This window comes from Papaver somniferum, chromosome 7, assembly GCF_003573695.1.
Source record: "Papaver somniferum cultivar HN1 chromosome 7, ASM357369v1, whole genome shotgun sequence".
Taxonomy (NCBI): domain Eukaryota; kingdom Viridiplantae; phylum Streptophyta; class Magnoliopsida; order Ranunculales; family Papaveraceae; genus Papaver; species Papaver somniferum.
Genome location: NC_039364.1, coordinates 48,951,067 through 48,972,756, shown reverse-complemented (window position 1 = coordinate 48,972,756; position 21,690 = coordinate 48,951,067). Strand labels below are relative to the sequence as shown.

Below are 21,690 nucleotides of genomic sequence, written 5' to 3'. Positions count from 1 at the left end.
TAACGGCTAGGAATCCAACACGTATTTCTGGGTAATGTAAAATCTACGGCTGGTAATCCTGGTCGTAACTCTTCCTGTAATACCAGTTTCATATTTTACTAAGTTACGGCTGAGACACCAAACCGTAAAGATGATTTCGGCTGGGATTCCTGACCGTAATTCTCGGTACTGTCAGTTCGGCTGATAATCCTAACCGTTAATACAACATACGGCTGATAATCCTAGCCGTTAACACAACTTACAGCTGGTAATCCTGGCCGTAATTTTCTCTGGAATGTTAGTATCTTAAACAAGAATCTGATAAATTAAGAATCAAAACACTATTATCCATTCATTCAAGGTTAATGAAAAGTAACTCTGAAAAGTAAATCACCCAAATCCATAACCTTAAACATGCTAAAAGTCTGCATAAACATAAGCTGGAATGACTTAAACAAGTACATAACCTACAATCATCCACTACGACCAACAATCGAAGGAACATCCTCAGAAGATGATGAAGAACTGTCGGGAGTTTGGGAAAGACTAATCCAATCATCCTCGTCGTTAGTATAGAGATCATCCTTCGCTGGATTATGTAACTCCAGAAGCCTGAGAATCAGTGTTCTTTGTTTCTCGCAATCCAAATATAAAACCTCCTCAATGTTACGTCTCAGTCCCCTGACAATCCACTTAGCTCTCTTGACCTATTTTCACATCATTCAATTAATAGTGGTACATAATTTGAGAAATGTATACCAAAAAAAGAATCATATACTTAGGCTATGTACCATCATCGTAGCAATATCACACATTGGTAGTTCTTGGGGTTCGTTCTCCTTTTCAGGGTTCCTAAAAATGATGAAAAACATATCAGAAGATAGGATTACGGATTGGAAATAACAGATAACCCATCTGTTATAAACTTTATCGGATGGGAAAAGTGAGACCCCATAACCGCAAAAATAGTCTCGGCTTAGAAATATGCGGACGACCGAACCGTAAACAAAGTATCGGCTAGAAAATACAAATAACGGTTAGGAAAATTTATTTACGGTTAGGAAACTCCCAACCGAAACACTCATAACTCAATTTTACTCTGTAAACACATGACGACTTACGGCTGGGAAAGTCCCATCCGTAATGTATTTCACGGTTGGGTTCTCAAATTTTCCTAACTGCAAGAGACATTAACGGCTGGGAGTTCTTGATGTCCCAACCGTTAGGTAAACATTACATCCAGGACGATATGATATCCCGGTCGTAAACGCTTCAGAAAACCATTTTCGGAAACCCAAAATCGATGATAGAACCTATTTTTTCAATCTAATGGTAAAATAATTGTTGGGTTTTTCTATTCTTACCTAGTAGGAGTCATTTGTGGAGGATTCGCAGGTGTTTGAACAGATTGGTTCATAGGAGGATTTGAAGGTGTTTGAAGAGATTGGTTCACCACATCACCATGAAAAGGAACATCAATAACTTGTCCTGATTCAGAATCTGGGTTCAATCGGCCGAATCTTGTCACTCTTGATCTTGCTGCCATCTTGAGAATCAATGGGGAAGAGAGGGAGATATTATTAGGTTTTTGAGAGTCTTTTTGAGAAGAAGAAGAATTGAGAAAATGAATGGATTTTGATGTTTGGTTTTGATTTAGGATTAGGATTAGGTTTTGATTTTGAATTATTTATTTACAAAGAGTAAATCTGACTTTTCCATCACTTAAGTCTCATCTTATCTATAATTTGCCTACCCAAAGCAATTAAGCCCCCGAAATGGTCAACCCTTTAATCCCCAACAATAGGGTTCTTTCTAATACCGAAGCTACGAGAACACTTGTGGATGTATGTATATAGATAGAAACCCCGCCAGGAATTACGAAACAAATGATGACAAATCTCTAAGAGGCCAAACACCACTATATTTTTTCCTGGCTAAATTGGGGCCTATGCCACTTAATTGGGGCCTATAGCTACATGACAAAATAGGGTCATTAACAATTAATTTCTAGAAACCCCTTATCCACTATTTATATTAATGTCTAATATGCCCTTATTAAATTGGTGATGATTAATTAAGTTAATATTTGTTAAATTAATTAGTGTTTGAGTTTGATTATAGTGTTAGGATTAGAGTAGAAATTCATTTTCTTTTTTAAGGTTTGGAGGGAAAGAAGAAGTAGAGGGAAAAAAGAAAAAACTAGGGTTTGTGATTTTCTTACCAAAAATGAAACTTTATAATGATGATGAAGACTCTAGTAGTGATGAAGAAGTGGGTGCATCAGATTATCATGATTTCGATCATACCGAATTGGATAATTTGTTGAATGAAGAAGAGCATGACAACCAAAGAATGCTTGAGGATATTATTCAAGCACAAGAACAATTTCGTCGGGAAGAAGAAGGTGATAATGCTTCTAATAAACAGGTATGAGCTGTAACGATCTACAAACATGTATTTGCATGTCCCAATTGCCCAAAAAGGGGAAAAATTACAAACCTTTAACCCAGAATCAGTTTATTCGATAGCACTACATAAACCGATTCTGGGTAAAATCCCCAAATTGGGTACATCAATCGGTTTTTGTTAGTCACCACATAAACCGATTGTAGTAAAATTTTAGGCGCGATGGGTACGTGACTAAAATCGGTTTTTGTTGGTGATGTGCATAATCCGATTTCTTCACTTGAGTAATCACGTAGAATACACGATGTTGACAATCGGTTTATTTACGTGTATATATAATCCGATTTCGGAGAAAAAAGTTTCAGGACAAATGTGAACAAAAATCGGATTACATGATACGAGACATGAACCGATTGTAAACTTTGAAATTTTTTCGTCAAGTCCTTAATCGGACTTCATAGTTGCACATATAAACCGATTACTGATAATCGGTTTTCTCGACTGTAACATATAAACCGATTTTGAATCCTCAACTTGTTGATATTTGTTGTACATTGTTATAGCGTTTGAAGAAGATCATCCCAAACCCGTATCTCTGCTGGGTCATGATGCCTCTGCGCACTATTTCACTGATTTGGAATGGAAAGAAAGAAACGATGCAAAGCAATGGTTTATAGACAAGGGAATATAGATCAAATGCGCGTTAGTTTTAGGTCGTCATTCAAGTCAAGATCGTTTGGAACTTATTTGTGAGAGAGGTGGATAACAAGAAAGTCACTGGGCAAGGGACGTGATGACGACGACAAGGGAATACATTACTAAATCAAAGAAGTATGGTTGCCCGTTGAAGATTATAGTTAATAGACCCAAGGGACCCAATGGTAAGGTATACAAGCTCTCTAAAGTGATGAACGGTTGTCATAATCATGATGATCCGGAATCTCTTGTTGGACACGCGGTCGTTTGTGGGTTGAAACCACATCAATTGGAAACGGTGAGGTCGATGAAAGCGTGTAAACCAAGTGACATCCTTAGGAATATTAAGGAGGATGATAAGAATAACTTGTCCACTTTGAGGCAAATTTACACGGCAAGAGCGGCATTTAGGAAGAGGGAATGGGATGGTAGAGCGGTTATGGAACAATCTCAGTGCTTAGCCGATCAACATGGATACACAATGAGGAAGCAGGTATTGGAAGGCAAAGTGACTCGTATTTTCTTGGCGTATCCGGAGATGATCAAGTTGTCCCACTGCTTCTATCAAATTTTGTTAATAGATTGTACGTACAAGACCAACAAGTACAACATGTCGTTGTTAAACATTGCTTGCCATACTTCCGAAAAACAAACTTTCACGGTAGCATGGGGGTTTATGGATAGGGAGAATGATGTGAGTTTTACTTGGATGCTAGAGACGTTGAAGGAGATATACCGTGGCGATCAAACTCCGAGGATCATAGTACGTAACGGATAAGGACCAAGCACTAATGAATGCCACAGGAGTGGTTTTTCTGGACGCTAAGCATTTTTCTTTGCACATGGCACATACAATGCAATATTAGAAGTAATTGTAGGGGTCATATCCAAAAGCCAAAGCCACAAAAAGGTACCGCTCGTGAAAAGGCCGAAGATGAGCGTCTTCAAAAACCAACTCCGGAACAACGAGGGGAGGACAAGAAGAAAAGGAAAGCGGAGTATGAAGCGAATGGGTTACTATGGAAGGCTTTTCAACATCATTGGGATTTAATGGTACACTCAATGTCCGTGCCCGAGTTCGAATCTTATTTGGAGAGTTTTATTGGGCTATGGAAGAAGGATTACGAGAAATGTGTGGTTTATTGCTTGAAGGAATTGTTGGGTCTGTACAAGGAAAAATGTGTGCATGCTTACACCAACCAACAGATGCATTATAAGAATGAGGCGACAAGTATCGCGGAAGGATCTCATGGACGTTTGAAAAGCTTGCTCCGAGGGAGCCAAAACACTGTGGTTATGGTACAAGAAGCCATCCATGAATACACCAAGGCTGATATCATCAAGATAACCGCGCAAATGGAAGAGAGTAGGATGAAAATCATCACAAGCTACAAGAATTACCATTGGTTGATTAGACGTTTAAACTATAGGGTGTCTCACTGGGAAATCATTTATATGATGAAGGATTACAAATATTATGTGGAAAAGGAGATGGGGAGAAGAAGAATTGCATGTTCATGTATGACGATGACGATTACAAATTATGTAATCCGATTGTTCGAAGAAAAGTTACAGAAATTTTTAACTCAATAATCGGATTACAAATGGTCCAAGATGTTCCAAACCTGAACCAGAATCGGTTGATGTGTGTATTAGTGTAAACCGATTATAGTTGATGTTCATCACATCAACCTAGAATCGGGTTATATAGGTTCACATTAAAAACCGATGTAGGCCACAATCGGATTAATATGATGTACCTATAAACCGACTCTGGGTGGATTTTCAGAAAATTTAATGACTGAATTTTGAAGATTTAGAGGTAAATCATTATAGAGTACCACTTAGAAGGAATGGTTGGATTTAACTCAATCACTTGAATTGTTTTTTTTTTTCAAAACCCAAAAAGAAATTAGATTTCAATTGTTTTTTGTGATTGATAGGATTAAGTTTTGATTTTCATGGAAATTGAAAAAGAAATTGAGTTTTGATGATTTTTATTTTTGTTAATTAAGTCATGATTTTATATTTGTATTTGTGTTAGAATAATTAAGGTTTCTTTACAGGTTAATTTAGTATTTTTACAATCTTTTAGACACCCATTATCATTCTCTATTGGGTGGATGAATAAATCCATGGACCCAATTAAGTGGCATAGACCCCAATTTAGCCAGGTTATTTTTGGAGCCATATCTTTTTTAAGAAAAATTCTGGTAATAGAGCGACAGATATAACTGGACAATCAAGAACAAAAAGAAATGCTTCAAAAAAAAATATATAAAAGAATATATATTTAAAAGGCCAAGGAGGAAGCATCAAAATGAAAATTAGAGTTGTGAAAAGTTCTCATGATAAGAGCCAATTTCACCACTAGTTGAGTTAACAGAATTCCACCTGTAAAAAAGAAAAAAGAACAGCAAATACAAAATTTCGGCGTTCCAGTACAGGTCGTCTTGTATGTATAAATAAAGATACTTTGGAAAGGCATACAAAAGAACGGAAGAGAAATCTTATTTTTCGTAAGCTTTCTTTTTTTACCCCTGCTGAAAACTTGAAGAAGGGGGTTGTTTCTTTTCTTACGCTCTGCTAGTTTTACCATCTCTCCCTCATTCAGACAAATAAATCAACAAATGAACTGTACAAATGGTGCCCATGGATGTTGTGTGTTTTGTATTGGTGAAAAAAGGACACCATATCCCAAACTATCTAGCATTTCAGACCATGGAAGATTTATATCCAACCCCAGGTCTTAGAATACAGGAAACTGTTGTCCTTGTTTTGAACTCTATCTGCATTTCACCTAATAGCTTTATCTTCTCGTTCTAGATTCCCCGTACAAAACCATAATATTCTGAAACCCATGAAACCTATTCTTTTTCTTGGATAGAGAGGCCGAGAAATCAGGGGAAAGAGCTGACCTGGACCAATGACCCTCATGAGAAGCAAAGTGTTGATTCCTCGAGCCACTTCGATTCAGAGCTCTACCTCTTGGAGGTCTGACCCAAAACTTGAACCATTCCTCGTCAGATGAATGGATGAAGGATCATTGGGATTCGAAGATGTTGGCGAATACCCTAAAACCTCTCCTAAAGGTCTCGATCCATTTGTATACGGAGAAGAGCTATTTGCATCATTAATGCTTCCACTCCATGACGCTGTTCTCCGCGAACGAGATTGAGCAGTGGAATTACCATTACCAGCTATTCTGCTCGCAGTGGGGATGTTGCTCATGCTTGCAAAACGCTGCATGGATGGCGATGATGATGATGATGGTGGTGGTGTTGGTTGTTGAGATGAATAAAATGAATCATTAGTCATCACGGATGAGATATCTTCACTAGGGCCAGGACTTTCTTGCATAATTTCACCTGTTGCCGCTATTGGTTGTTCCCCAGATGATGAGGGTGTAGGTGCAGGAGCCGGAACAAAAAACTTCGCATTGCTAGTGCCAATTGGATTTGCAACTGGAGCAGGAGGGGACTGGAATAAGTTTGCTGAGACCCCGCCACCTTTATTGAAGGTGTCAACGTACCTGCAGAAAGTCAAGAACAAGGCGGTTATGCCTCTGAAATGACATTAATAAAAATCCAAAGTACCTTCCACTGGAAATATCTATGACGTACACTTCACTCAAACAACCTAATTATTAGGATTCTCCATTCCCAACCAAAGATAGACCAAGCATTGATCTCATCAGTGACATGATTTTTTCCCTTTGGTAAACTTCCATCGGTCTAGATATTGGTAAGGATGTAATGGCTTAATGGGGTTACGCCGTATCGTACTGTCTAATTTTGGATGAAGTTGAGCTTTCCTAGTCTCAGTGCAAACCTAAGGAAAAGCTAAGTATGATGTGAAAATTTCAAAGTTGGATACCTTGATCTAACACCCATTCGGCCACGGGAAGAGAATTGGTTAGAGCTCGATGGAATTGGAGGTATCCCTGAACTTCGTTCTGAATGAGTTGGGCTTCTGCTTTCAGCAACTCCATTATTAGCAGGACTGTCATTTCTAAATGCATGCTGCATGTTGTAATCTGTTGTTCCATTCTGAAAAACTGCATTTGTTGGAGGTGGAGGTGGCGCTGATTCCTCAGCAGTAACGTTAGCACCTTCCTCTACCCATCTCTTGAGTTTCTCGTCATAGTAAAATTTATTCGATTCACCCAACTTCGCCTTTTGTATCATGCAGAAAACAGAAAAAGATAAGAAAAAGAAAGTTAATCATTCAAATAAAGGAAAACCATGAAGGAATTGACAAATCTAGCCGCTAGAATATACCTGTTTATCTGACCTAGATCTTCCGACCCACCCTATGGTCTTTTGGAAAATTGTTGACCCCAAAAGACCAAAGCGAGATGACCCACCTGCACCTGATGCTTTGCTTTGTCCATCAGCAGAAGCTCCACCCTTCGATGAATTAGCCTATGTAAAGTCAGCCAGGCTCAACACTCTAATACAACCCAAATAAATTGACTGGGAAATCATTAGATGGAGAAGAAATAAACCTGTCTACCAAAATCCGGCTCTGAAACGCTCCTATTGGGCATACTCCTCCTATTACTATCACCTGCCCATTCACTAATAGTTTCCACTGAGGCCGAAGGCATTAAAGATGACATGGCCATTGTCGATTGACTAGCTGGTACACGGGGTATTGGTGGACGGTTATCCTGGTCATTACTTTTAGTCGACGAGGCCGATGGTGGTGGTGGTCCAATCATTCGGTGAATAGATCTATCAATAAATGGGAGGAATTTACTAACAAGTTTTCCTGGAGCCAAGTTGATACCGAATCCTCCCTATAAAAGAGCACAGTTATCAATACTTAAAACTGATCCAATGGAGAATAAGTTTGCAATTGAAATTGCAATCCTACACACCTGCTGATGAGTCCTAACTCGCTCCTCCAGTGATGAGACCAATTGTTTCCATGTCTCCACTTCTGGTGCTCGGCCATTTTTCAGAGATTTTGTTATTGCTTGACAATACCTGAAAGATACTACCATTAAGAAAGTGGAAAGCATGTGCAAAACAAAATCAAGCAAAGAAACTAAAATTTACTTACTTCAAAGATTCTGAAACTTTTCCCACTTCAGCCAGCATATGGGCATATACAAGTTTATACGGCTGAAATGGTAGCAAGACGGATTGAGAATTCCCGAGCACCGTCGTATATTCATAAAATTCTGTCCTCTGCCCAGATATTGGTGGATCGAGTCAGTTATTCCATATATGAATATGCATGATAAATCTTTAGAAGGTAAAAGAAAATACACAAAGATCAAAAAGTGCATCACATTGATTAAGTAATTAAGTGATAGAAAAACATTTAAGAACATAAAGATGGTAAAAGATGAGACGTGGGATATCAAAGTTGCTCCACTTCCCTACCTAACCACTTAAACTATGTGCTGAACCAATTTGTTGAAAACAGATACATGAAACACACCTATCATTCTAGCCTCTATTTTTTATCAAACATCATTAGAGTAATGTTTCGCAATTCAATCCTTAAAAAACTGTCCAACAAAAATTCATGATTGGGTGGTACAGCTGCTTATGGGATTAGAGGATGGTAGTACTGGTGACAGCAATAGGGGTGGTAATGGCAATAACAAAGATGAATTGACAAGATAAATGTTTGGCCTTATTATTAAAGGAAAAGGATGAACACTTTTCCTATAACATTCTTTTTAAATTCAACTGGGGAAAACTGATTAACTGGGAAGAATCATCGCTTGTCATGTGACATAAGCATTAAAAAGGGCAGATTGGTATGTAAAGCCGATCACCAACTTCAGAGAATGTAGTAAGGGTACAAAAATAGGACGAGTAGAACCTGTATAGCCTCAGGGCTCGCATATGTTCGAGGGCATCTCCAGTGGTCAGCACCAATAAGACACAATCTTGCACTGTCAGAAAACGACTCGAAGTTTGCTTCCGCAACTAAGTAGCAGATGTGTGCAGCAGTAATCTGTTCCATAAATGATAAGATCCAGACTCCAAGAGCAACATAATCCAATAAACCCCATGTAAAAAAATTCAAAAAGAAACAAAAAGAATGAAAGACAGACAGACCTCGCCTCTCTCCTTCCAGAGACAATCCCCAAGATGAAGTACTACAAGTTCATCACCTTTTGTTCTGTTTGCAGCTATGATGGCCAAATTCTCTTCCCATTCATCTAGCATTCCGTTGGCACCGCCCTTTAGTCATAAAAATTTAAAAAAAACAAAGTTAACAAACAACATATTAAGAGAATCGCTTTGAGTTCACTGAAGCAATGTGCAAAGATTCATTATTTGCAAATGGTATGATAAAACCATGTCCAAAAGCCCAACGAATCCAGGTATCGAAGCAAACTGTTACTTTATAGGCATACTGAAGAAAGGATGACATGCCTATGTGAAAATCATGACCAGTGCATGATTCACATACTGAGCTTGTTGTTCATGTCCGCATAAAAGTCATGCAAGGAGTATTATTAACACATAACAATTGAAACTTAGAAGCCTATTTCAGTTGAAACTAATCTGGAAAAAATATCCACCTGTGCATGCTGTTGAGACATATGTAAAGCATCGGGTGAACCACCGCTTTTACCCGTGCTATCAGCAGAAAACACATCTGCTGGTTGCCCCGCAATTAGCAAGCACAATGTACGCAAAGGTGAACCAGCTACTAACTGGCAATGAGCCATCTGTCTCACGGATTCAATATAATGCTGCATGCATACATAAAGCAAAGTGAGAGTTGGTAAGCTAAATTTCAGATTGTCAGATACAGCCATCTCAACCAACCTCTAGACAAATCCAATCATGTGGATATGAAAGAGAAAAGGGAAGAAAAAAGACAGTCTGACCTGATCACCAAGTTGTGCTGCAAGAATAAGAGCAGGTCCCCACAACTGACCTTCCTGTGCACATTGTAGGGCCTCTTTTGTTCTACCAGAAACAAGAAGGTTTTGTACCTCAGCAGCGGTTGCCTACATAAAACAGCATTTGGAATATTACGTAACTACAGATAAAGAAAGAAAAAAAGGTAATCAACAAACTGATTAAGAAAAACAAAACATACCCGCAGTTGACCTTCGGAAGGCACATTTGTTAAGCAGTGCCTTTGGGAGGCGTACCCACTTAGCTGAGAACTACTACTTTTAGCCGAAGCAAAAAGTTTTGCAACAGCTGACTCGGGACGATCATTTTCCTACAAGGAAAGAAAAAACAACAACCAACAATTTAGTATCTGTAATCTAACAATTCATCCAGTACAGACATAAACTCCAACTTTTTCTTTTTTGGCAAAAGTCCAAGATTAATGTGCTGTGAATTTGTGTCTTAAGTAAATAAGGACAATTATTGACAACACTGAATAATGGAACAAAAGAGAGAAATTTTAGCAGCCTACAACACTCAATGTTGGTGATAAAAAAAAATCTTAAGAAAATCTTTGAGAATAATTTGAGTAAATGCTACTCAAAACATATATGCGAGTTTCAATATAAAATAACAAGAAAAAATTATAAAAACAGATTTTAGTAAACAAGAAAACAAAACCATAAATACGACATTTTTACCTTCAAAGATGGATCCGAACCAAAAGGAGACCGAAGTTTACCATAATGTTGGCAAGCTATTTTTAACAAAGAAAGAAGCAACCTCAAAAGTTCTCCATTCCTATAGTCCACATTCAATGATGCACACTCCGTAATCCTCTCATCAATCCAAGTATTTAATTCTTTATTTCCACTATTTCCACCAACCAGCGGCCCAGGAAAGGATTGGTGGCACAGAATACGGAAATAACCTGAACCACCAAAATCAATGTTTGACGCGCCATTTTTGTTGGTGACAGTATCCATCAAGTCAAGAACTGAAATGGAACCTCCTATGCAGTCCTTCGCATATTACAAAACATATTTCAGATTTTAACAATAACATATTTTTCAAAATCAGTTAACTGAAATTACAAGTTGAAGACAGTCAAAAGTGAAAGCTCAGGGCCTAACCTTGCTTGCATACGCCGTGCTTGAACCAAGAGCACTGCTATCTTTCACAACTACGAGTTTTCCACCAAAACCAAAAGTAACCAGGGCATGAGGAGGACGACCATGGGGAGACCTCCCATCTTGTGGAGTATGTGATGTTTGAGTGCTACTAGGAAAGGTTTGTTGGGAATACCTTCCTATATTTTGATTGCCATAAAAACCATGTGAAGCAGTCATCTGGTTATTCTGCTCCACCATTGGCTGGTTCATCTGATGTGAAAAATTGTCAGTGGGAACAAAGCTCGGGAATGAACCCACCCTTTCATTCCCACCATAACTACGACTAGTCTGTTGCTGCTCATATGAAGCAGTTAGGACAGATTTGAAACTAATTTGTTGATCCAGGGAATCGCTTGAATAAACCCTTGAATTGTATAGAGTCTCTGAATGCTGGTTTTCTGTGTAACTGGCGAGAGAATTACTCTTAACCATTGTCTTAGGTTGCCACATATTGGTATTCTGCTGAACGTAATTACCAGGCTGGTCACCACCATGGGCTTCACTTCGATTACCTTGCGATTCATAGGCTTCAACTTTTCCATAGTCATTAAATGTCCCTTGGTCTCTCACAGGGGTGAAACTGCTAACAAAAGCATTACCGTTCTGAGACATCTGGTCTTCAGTTGAAGGTGTCGGCTGACCAGCCTGACTATAAGATTCTGACTGAGCAGCCAGACCATAAGATTCTGACTGACCAGCCTGATCATAAGATCCCGACTGACCAGCTTGGGTATAACTTTCCAACTGACCAGCCTGGGTATAAGATTCCAACTGACCAGCCTGGGTATAAGATTCTAAATGACCAGCCTGGGTATAAGATCCAGCCTGACTAGCCTGGGAATAAGAACCGTCATGGGTATAAGATCCTGACTGACCGTCATGGGTATAAGATCCTGATTGACCGTCATGGGTATAAGATCCTGACTGATCAGCCTGCATATAGGATTCCGACTGATCAGCCTGAGCATAAGATCCCCACTGACTAGCCTGAGTATAAGATGCTAACGGGTACCATTGTTTGGCAATACTATCATAGAACCAATCAGGGTATTGTGGATCAAAAATCATATGTGCTGGATACACCATGGTTCCCTGGGAAGCCTGATTCCAGTTCGCAACACTGCCAGTTGTACAACCCTCGTCTAGGGTACCCCCAACAGATTGAGTCGTTTGCTGTAAAAATGAAGCTTCTGAGCACTGGGTTGAAACAACATCAGCACTTGTTGCCTGAGCTGTATCTTCGTAATTTGCTTGGTTACTTATTGTTGAGTCAGGAATTGATGTACCAGTGGTTACGCCATATTCCCAACCAGGATACTGAACAGGTTGGGCAATGTAGGCATCTTGCTCATTATTTGTCTGTTCACTTCCTGATGTATATGTTCTAGCATCATTGTTCTGCTTTAAACTTAGTGATGATGTAGAACCATAAACTTCATTTTCTACCGTGCCAGATCTATGGTTGGAATCAACTAGTGCATTATTCCCGATATCTGCATAAGGATCAACTGAGTTGTTGGAATCAACTCCAGTATTCTTCCCGATATTTTCAAAAGGATCGTCGCATAATAAATCCGAGTATGACCCAAAACCACTGCCACCCTTCTCATCACCATCAGCATAAAAGGAACTCCACTGAAATTCTTTAACGCATGTACTCTTAGATCCGCTATTATTGCTCGTTGACGTGTCTAATGAAACTTCAGCCGTCTTCGATACATCTCTAGTCTCAAAATGGTTATCAAGAACAGCTGAAGTGGAACCAACATGTGAGACACTCTCCTCTTGATCCACGCTTCCCTTTTCAGTCTTATCATCAGAAGACAATGCAACAACCCCGTCCTCTGATTTCTTTTCCTCTTCTACGGAAACCCCAAATCCAGCACCACTAGTTGTATCTGCTGACACAGTAGGAACCTCATCCATACTTAAATTTGCAAATGCTCTCACCTCATCAGAATCTGAACCACCATCCATACCGCTAGAACCAACAACAGATGTCACAGTAGTTGACGTAACCCCAAATTCATCATCATCGACAAGCTTATCAAAAAAATCATCATCTGCTTCCTCCAGTTGAGATGGAGGAAATGCCATGGATTGTATATAACCCTAAATTTACAATTTCTCAACGAAATCCACCTCAATTAAGTCCACACAGCTCCAATTTGCAACCTAAATTGAACCTTAAAAAACTATTTCACAATTATAAAAACGAATTCCCCAAATATATATACTCTCCTATACGTTACCTACAAATCCAGAAAAAAATATATAAGATCTTAAATTCCAATAACAAAATCAGTGTCTTAACCTAAATTCAACAAGCGGATCATAGCAAGTACGTAAGATCTAAGGTTTACCGAATCCTAGTACAACAATAAAAACATAAATCAAACCCAATAAAAAAAAACAAATTGAACAAAGCAAAATCATGATTGTAATCCAAATCTATAAACTTACCGGTAAATTAGAAGATATGCAGGGATCGATCTAGAGAGAGAAAGAAGAAGAAAACTCAGACAGAAGAAGAATCGAATAGAGAGAGAAACCCTCGAGTTCTCGTAAGAGCCGACAAATCATCTTCTCACCCACCAACGCCTCACGTTCATATTTTTTTAGTTTGGAATTGGAAAATAAAATTATTTTCTTTTCTTTTTCTCAACGTTATCAATTAAGACTTTGAGGTAGACTTTAGTCGGAAATACCCTCTCAATGTATCTTTTTGATCCGTCTCAATGCATCTATCTGAGAGGGATATGACGTAATAATGAGGGTTAGTGTTGTCTAATTGATATTAATAAACTAGTTGGAATTTAATGGGAAGGTGGAGTTTTTTTAATCGACATGGATGGAAATAGATGTGAATGTGGAGTTGACCGCATCAGTGAATTTGATAAATAACTGAATTCAGTGGAATTTAACTACGTTGTCTTTTCTTTTTTCGTCCAAACAAAAGATTTCATTGATAGAGCTTTACTTATTTTTTTGGATAAACAAGAAAACTTTTCATTAATAGAAATTTTTGATTATAATGAATATTTAAGATCGAAAATAAAAGAATACAAAGTAATAAGAACACACCGTAAAAATACAATACCAAGAAATCTGATAAGCGAAAGAGAAGGATTACATGAGTAAGACAAATACAATTATGAGTAAAATTTTATTAAATCGGAGGAAAAATGGTTTTTCTCAGAATTAAATTGCAACCATTTAATTTGTTTTTCTTCATTGGAAAAAAAAGTGTACTTGTTCAAAACTCTTGTACCTAGTGATGAAGCTTTCGTCGTCAAAAAGATCACAGATGAAGATTCCTTTGCTGGGTAAGTTGATGATGAAGATCCCGTCACCGGAGACGACAAATATGAAAATTTCATTGTTGGTGTTGATAAGTAAAAAAAGAACATAATAACAACTAAGCTAAAACTACTAACTAGTCTAGAAAGAAAGAATAGTGAAGAAATCTGCTCAGATCCGGTCCAAGATGGACGTCAGCTAAGAGAATTAATTACTTAGAGCCTTGCGAAGTTCAAGAGACGTAAGGAGCGCGTCTGTAACTAAATCGCTTGGAGTGTGGATTTGGTCTCAACTACATTCCAGCCCGAAGTCTGATAGTGGGTTAATGTCTGTAACAGCTTAATACAGTTTGGTGTTCAAATCTGGACGAAGTCCCGGGGTTTTTCTGCTTCTGTGGTTTCCTCGTTAACAAAACTTATGGTGTCTTGTGTTTTTCCCTTTCTGCATTCTATTATTTATATTTATAATTGGATTTACGAAAGTCGTACTTATTCAATCTGAAAATGCGGGGGTCTGACAACCACATCCAACAATTCGTTTGGCAATCTGAGAGGACTTACTCCGATACACTTTCTAGAGAATCAACTAGACAGTCAGACTCATTCTAGAGTAAAGTATATCAAAGAGCATAATATCTCTAACTCTTAATTCAATCCGCAATCAGCAAATAGAAATCTGCGAGCCCAATTGAATATAAGAGGAGTTACTTGAACGGTACCAAAGACCAATGTTCAAGTGTCAATCAATGTAAATCAACAACCAAAGGTTGGATATTCTAATTGATTGATCTTAACGCACAACCTGTGATAATTCAATTATATAACAAAATATAATGCGGGAAAGAAATAACACAAACACCAGAATTTTGTCAACGAGGAAACTGCAAATGCAGCAAAACCCGGGACCTAGTCCAGATTGAACACCACACTGTATTAAGCCGCTACAGACTCTGGCCTACTACCAATTAACTTCGGACCAGACTGTAGTTGAACCCTAATCATTCACACACTGATTCAAGGTACAGTTGCGTTCCTTATGTCTCTGATCCCAGCAAGATACTACACACTTGATTCCCTTAGTTGATCTCACCCACAACTAAGAGTTGCTACGACCCAAAGTCGAAGACTTGATAAACAAATCTGTCTCACACAGAAAAGTCTATTGATTGAATAAATCTGTATCTCACATAAATACCCAAGATTTTTTGTTCCGTCTTTTGATAAATCAAGGTGAACAAGAACCAATTCATAAACCAAACTTATATTCCCGAAGAAAAACCTGGTATTATCAATCACCTCACAATAATCTTAATCGACTAGCGAAACAAGATATTGTGGAATCACAAACGATGAGACGAAGATGTTTGTGATTACTTTTATCTTGCCTATCGGAGAAATTAATCTCGAATCAATTATTTCAATTGTACTCAATACGATAGAATCGGGCAAGATCAGAACACGCAACTACAAAGAAAATAGTTGGGTCTGGCTTCACAATCCCAATGAAGTCTTTGAAGTCGTTAACCTACAGGGTCTAGATAGAAACCTAAGGTTAAAGGAGAATCAACTCTAGTTATGCAACTAGTAACACACAGGAGGTGTGGGGATTAGATTTCCCAGTTGCTAGAGTTCTCCTTTATATAGTTTTCAAATCAGGGTTTGCAATCCAAGTTACCTTGGTAACAAAGCATTCAATATTCACCGTTAGATGAAAAACCTGATTCAACCAAGCTAATATCTTTCAACCGTTAGATCAAACTTAGCTTGTTGCACACAAATGAAATGTACCCTCATTTAGGTTTATGTAACCGTACCCAAACGTGTACACCATGTTGGTTCACAAATAGTTAACCGAGGTTATCCATATGATTACTCTCATATCAACCTTATTCATCTTAACTATAACTAGTTCAAATGACTCAAATGTACTAGTTAAAGAGTTGTTCAATTGCTATATTCTCATAGAATTATACAAGAATACAATTGAAACAAAATCTGTTTGATTCACTTGAATCAATCATGAATATTATAGTCACGGTTTGCAAAGATTGCATTCCTTATTATATAAATGTTTATGTTCATGTTTAAAACCGATTTTAGAACTTTAACCTTCAAGTATGCAAACGGGTACGCATACTTTAAATACCTTGACTAAGATTGAGTTATGCCAGTACGCAAACGGTTACGCGAACTTCAACTCCCAACATAAATTCTCGGACATGAACCTGTACGCCAATACGCAAACGGGTACGCATACGTAGGTTCCCGAATTTTTCAAACCAACAAGTACGCAAACGGGTGCGCATACTATGGTTCCCGGACATGGATTACATATGTGCAAGAGTGCACAACATGACATATCCAATAATGGTTAAGTGTTCTAAACTCTTATTTCAATCATTGAAACTTTCTTAGAGGATGACAGTGGCCGTTTTCACACACTATTAACATCAAAGTAATTTTCAAGTTATTGAAATAATCATTACGAAACATTCCAAGACAACACCAAATGATTGTATCATACAAACCATGTAAGATCTTACTTGGAAATTTTCACATGATATAAGATGAACTTGGTCGAAGCGAAAGCTTGCCAACACATATTTTGAGAAATATGTAAGCGAGTTAAACTCAGCTCGAAATCTCAAATGTGTATATCGAAAACTATATCGTAACATGATTTATGTCTCAATATAGGAGATAGAGTAGAAATAGACTTTCCAAGTGATAGATGAGTTTAAGTCTCCACATACCTTTTGTCGATGAAGTTCCACAAGATCCCTTAGTAGTTCTTCGTCTTCAAATGATGAACGCCGTGAAAACTAAGCTCAACTACACAATCTATGTCATAGTCCGAGACATCTATAAATAGGCTAGAAATCAAGACTTATAGTTTTGATCACTAACATTGACAAACATGCTTGAGATAGCAACGCATACGAGTTCGACCGAGCAGTGCTCTAACTATCTCCCCCTTTGTCAATTTTAGTGACAAAACTATCAATACATATGGATTACAAAATAAATAAAAATTTGTAGCTTCTCATCCAAATGCTTGATCTCCTTGGCATCTTCAACACGACTCGAAAACTTCGTCACTTCCAAGTACTCCATGATTCTAAACGTGTTCAACTCAGCATCATAGTTGTTGAAGATCTGTAGCGATAACAATGAGAAAACAAATGCTCTCAATCATTGTTATACAGTGTCATGGTATTATTATACACCATCAAAGTTTAATTGTATCACAACTTTGACAACAATACTATGATGATGTGTATCACTCCCCCTTAGTCAATACTTCATCTCAACATGAAAACCACTCCCCCTTACATAATGATCTGTAAACCATATGTATTTGTAGTATGAAACTACACATTAATTCTCCCCCTTTTTGTCAATATAAATTGGCAAAGGTACGAAAACTAGTGGGATCCTCATGAAATTTTCATAGAGATACTTCATGACCAAAAGAGAATAACATACCAACTTATTTAGATGCAATCATAAAGCCGAAGCTAAAAGCATTCATCAAGGAGTTTATAAAGATACAAGATAACCCCTATAATATTCCACAGTCGCACTCCCCACAAAGATTTGGCACTTAAGCACAAGTTCAAAAAGAACTCTCCCCCATAAAATGTCATTATCGAAAGAACAACAAAGGCGACCTTGCTTTTACAAGAAAAGAAGGATTTCTTTGGACATAACCAAATCACATGAAACACATGAATTTGTATCCAAAAATCTCAATTGAATCAACCATAAAAATGATCAACTCAATTGGTCATGCTCGACATAAGAGAACTTACGGAGCAACACAGTATGTGCACAAAAATGTGGATCGGAGACCGACCAATACTGCGAAATACACAAGGATTCATTCTATTTTCCATCACTATTTGCACAATGACATACAATAGACATAATTCTTGTAAACAAAAGTTTTATTCTTTCTTCCATCAAATAACGACATAAAAGGCTTTAACTTTTGTAAGTCAAAAGTTCATTCTATCTTTTATCAATACTTTCATACCGACATAATAGAGATAACTTTTGAACAAGTATGGGACAATCACAGGTTCACGGACATAAAAAACATATCCCATAAAAATTTGCAATATATAAAATCATAAAGATTAAAATTGCAAAAAGCATCTTCAAAAACTTAGAATTTAAATAAATAAATCTAAAAACATGAAGATGAAAACGTTGGACATAGCTATGTGTACTCACAATAATGGCTATTTCAAACCCTAGTTATTCTTCTAAAACCACAAGAAATAAATTCTCATAAGAAGATTTACTAGACATTGAGAACTCTGAAGAATTTTTTATCGTCCCCGAACTCCTTGTCGTCAACAACCATAGGAACATAAGGTTCGTAGAGAAAGGAGTCTGAAAATGTGGGGGTCTAACAACCACACCCAACAATTCGTTTGGCAATCTGAGAGGACTTACTCCAATATACTTTCTAGAGAATCAACTAGACAGTCAGACTCAATCTAGAGTAAAGTATATAACAGAGTTTAATATCTCTAACTCTTAATTCAATCCGAAATCAGCAAATAGAAATCTGTGAGCCCAATTGAATAAGAGGAGTAACTTGAACGGTACCAAAGACCAATGTTCAAGTGTCAATCAATGTAAATCAACAACCCAAGGTTGGATATTCTAATTTATTGATCTTAACGCACAACTTGTGATATTTCAATTATATAACATGCGGAAAAGAAATAACACAGACACCAGAATTTTGTTAATGAGGAAACCGCAAATGTAGAAAAACCCCGGGACCTAGTCCAGATTGAACACCACACTTTATTAAGCCGCTACAGACACTAGCCTACTACCAATTAACTTCGGACTGGACTGTAGTTGAACCCTAATCAGTCACATACTGATTTAAGGTACAGTTGTGTTCATTATGTCTCTGATCCCAGCAAGATAATGCGCACTTGATTCCCTTAGTTGATCTCACCCACAACCAAGAGTTGCTACGACCCAAAGTCGAAGACTTGATATACAAATTTGTTTCACACAGAAAAGTCTATAGGATTGAATAAATCTGTCTACCACAGAAATACCCAAGTGTTTTTGTTATTTCTTTTGATAAATCAAGGTGAACAGGAACCAATTGATAACCCGGACTTATATTCCCGAAGAACAGCCTAGAATTATCAATCACCTCACAATAAACTTAATCGACTAGCGAAACAAGTTATTGTGGAATCACAAACGATAAGACGAAGGTGTTTGTGATTACTTTTCTATCTTGCCTATCGGAGATATAAAATATTGAGCCAATTATTTCAATTGTACTCAACACGATAGAAACATCAAGATCAGATCACGCAACTACAAAGATAATAGTTGGGTCTGGCTTCACAATCCTAATGAAGTCTTCAAGTCGTTAACCTACAGGGTCTCGAGAAGAAACCTAAGGTTAAAGGAGAATCGACTCTAGTTATGCAACTAGTAACACACAAGAGGTGTGGGAATTAGGTTTCCCAGTTGCTAGAGTTCCCCTTTATATAGTTTTCAAATCAGGGTTTGCAATCCAAGTTACCTTGGTAACAAAGCATTCAATATTCACTGTTAGATGAAAAACCTGATTCAACTAAGCTAATATCTTCCAACCGTTAGATCGAACTTACCTTGTTACACACAAATGAAATGTACCCTCATTTAGGTTTATGTAACCATACCTAAACGTGTACACCATGTTGGTTCACAAATAGTTAATCGAGGTTAGCCACATGATTACTCTCATATCAACCTTATTCATCTCAACCATAACTAGTTCAAATGACTTAAATGAAACTAGTTAAAGAGTTGTTCAATTGCTATAAAAAACATAATTGAAACCAAATCGGTTTGATTCACTTTAATCAATCATGAACATTATAGCCACGGTTTGTAAAGATTGCATTCCTTATGATTTAAATGTTTAAGTTCATGAACTAACCGATTTGACAAAGTAACCAGCTTAAGTACGTGTACGGGTATGCGTACTTAAGCAACCGGATTTGAGTTTGTTTAGTTTCCAAATTCAACAGAAATTTCCGATTCGAAAACTTCCGCCAGTATGCGTATGGGTACGCATACTTGAGGTGAGTAGTTAAGAGTTTTTCAAAACCAAACTCAGCAGAAATTTTCGGTTCAAAAACTTCCACCAGTATACGTACGGGTACGCATACTTAACCTGTCTTCACCAATTTCGTATACACACCACATATGCATACACTTGGCTCCCGGTTTATGGATTTATACACTAATGTGCGAACACACTATATATGCTTATATCCGAACATGGTTACATTCTCAACTATTTATTTCAATTATTGAAACATTCTTCTATAATGACAGTAGCCGTTTTCACACACTATTAGTATCAAAGCAATTTTCAAGATATTGAAATAATCATTATCGAAACATTCCAAGCCTACATAAAAAGATTGTTTCACACAAACCATGTAAGATGTTACTCGGCAATTTTCTCATGATATAAGATGAACTTGGTCGAAGCGAAAGCTTACCAACACATATTTCGAGAAATATGTAAGTGAGATATACTCAGCTCGAAATCTCAAATGTGTATAAAGAAAACTATATCTTAACACGACTTATGTCTCAATATAGGAGATAGTAGAAATAGACTTTCCAAGTGATAGATGAGTTCAAGTCTCCACATACCTTTTGTCGAAGAAGTTCCACAAGCTCCCCTTAATAGTTTTTCGTCTTCAAATGATGAACTCTGTGAAATCTAAGCTCAACTACACTATCTATGTCCTAGTCCGAGACATCTATAAATAGGCTAGAAATCAAGACTTATAGTTTTGATCACTGACATTGACAAACATGCTTGAGATAGCAACGCATGCGAGTTCGACCGAGCAGTATTCTAACAATCTCCCCCTTTGTCAATTTTAATGACAAAACTATCAATACATATGGATTACAAAATTGATAGAAATTCTAGCTTCTCATCCAAATGCTTGATCTCCTTGGCATCTTCAACGCGACCCGAAATCTTCGTCACTTCCAAGTACTCCATGATCCTAAAGGTTGTAAGTTCAGCATCACAGTTGTTGAAGATCCGTTGCAATAACAATGAGAAAACAAAATGCTCTCAATCATTGTTAAACAGTGTCACAGTATTATTACACATCATCAAAGTTTAATTGTATCACAACTTTGACAACAATATTATGGTGATATGTATCACTCCCCCTTAGTCAATACTTCATCTCAACATGAAAC

General features: G+C 37.5%; 1 protein-coding gene across 2 annotated transcripts; it reads right to left on the bottom strand.

Moving 5' to 3' along the window:
* Nucleotides 1–5,355: 5,355 nt before the first annotated feature.
* LOC113297235 (protein transport protein SEC16A homolog) lies at nt 5,356–13,755 on the bottom strand. Of its 2 annotated transcripts, none has more exons than XM_026545662.1 (14): nt 13,592–13,755; nt 11,090–13,380; nt 10,658–10,978; nt 10,159–10,287; nt 9,944–10,066; nt 9,632–9,805; nt 9,162–9,287; nt 8,923–9,057; nt 8,149–8,276; nt 7,964–8,072; nt 7,589–7,882; nt 7,362–7,490; nt 6,958–7,256; nt 5,356–6,613 (listed from the first exon to the last, which is right to left on the bottom strand). In XM_026545662.1, the coding sequence occupies exons 2-14, from the start codon at nt 13,223–13,225 to the stop codon at nt 6,055–6,057; spliced, it is 4,662 nt and encodes a 1,553-aa protein (XP_026401447.1). In that variant the 5' UTR covers nt 13,226–13,380; nt 13,592–13,755; the 3' UTR covers nt 5,356–6,054. The 2 variants fall into 2 exon arrangements, with proteins under 2 accessions (XP_026401447.1, XP_026401446.1); XM_026545661.1 differs by having other exon boundaries at nt 7,362–7,505; nt 13,592–13,754.
* Between the last annotated feature and the right edge of the window lie 7,935 nt (nt 13,756–21,690).

Bases quoted from the DNA above. Each gene is read 5' to 3' on its own strand.
- LOC113297235 (XM_026545661.1), bottom strand. From the start codon at position 13,225: ATGGCATTTCCTCCATCTCAACTGGAGGAAGCAGATGATGATTTTTTT. The intron at 10,288-10,657 runs GTAAAAATGTCG...CTTTCCTTGTAG, and splicing joins GTTCGGATCCATCTTTGAAG to GAAAATGATCGTCCCGAGTC. The intron at 9,288-9,631 runs GTGGATATTTTT...TTATGACTAAAG, and splicing joins TGTCTCAACAGCATGCACAG to GGCGGTGCCAACGGAATGCT.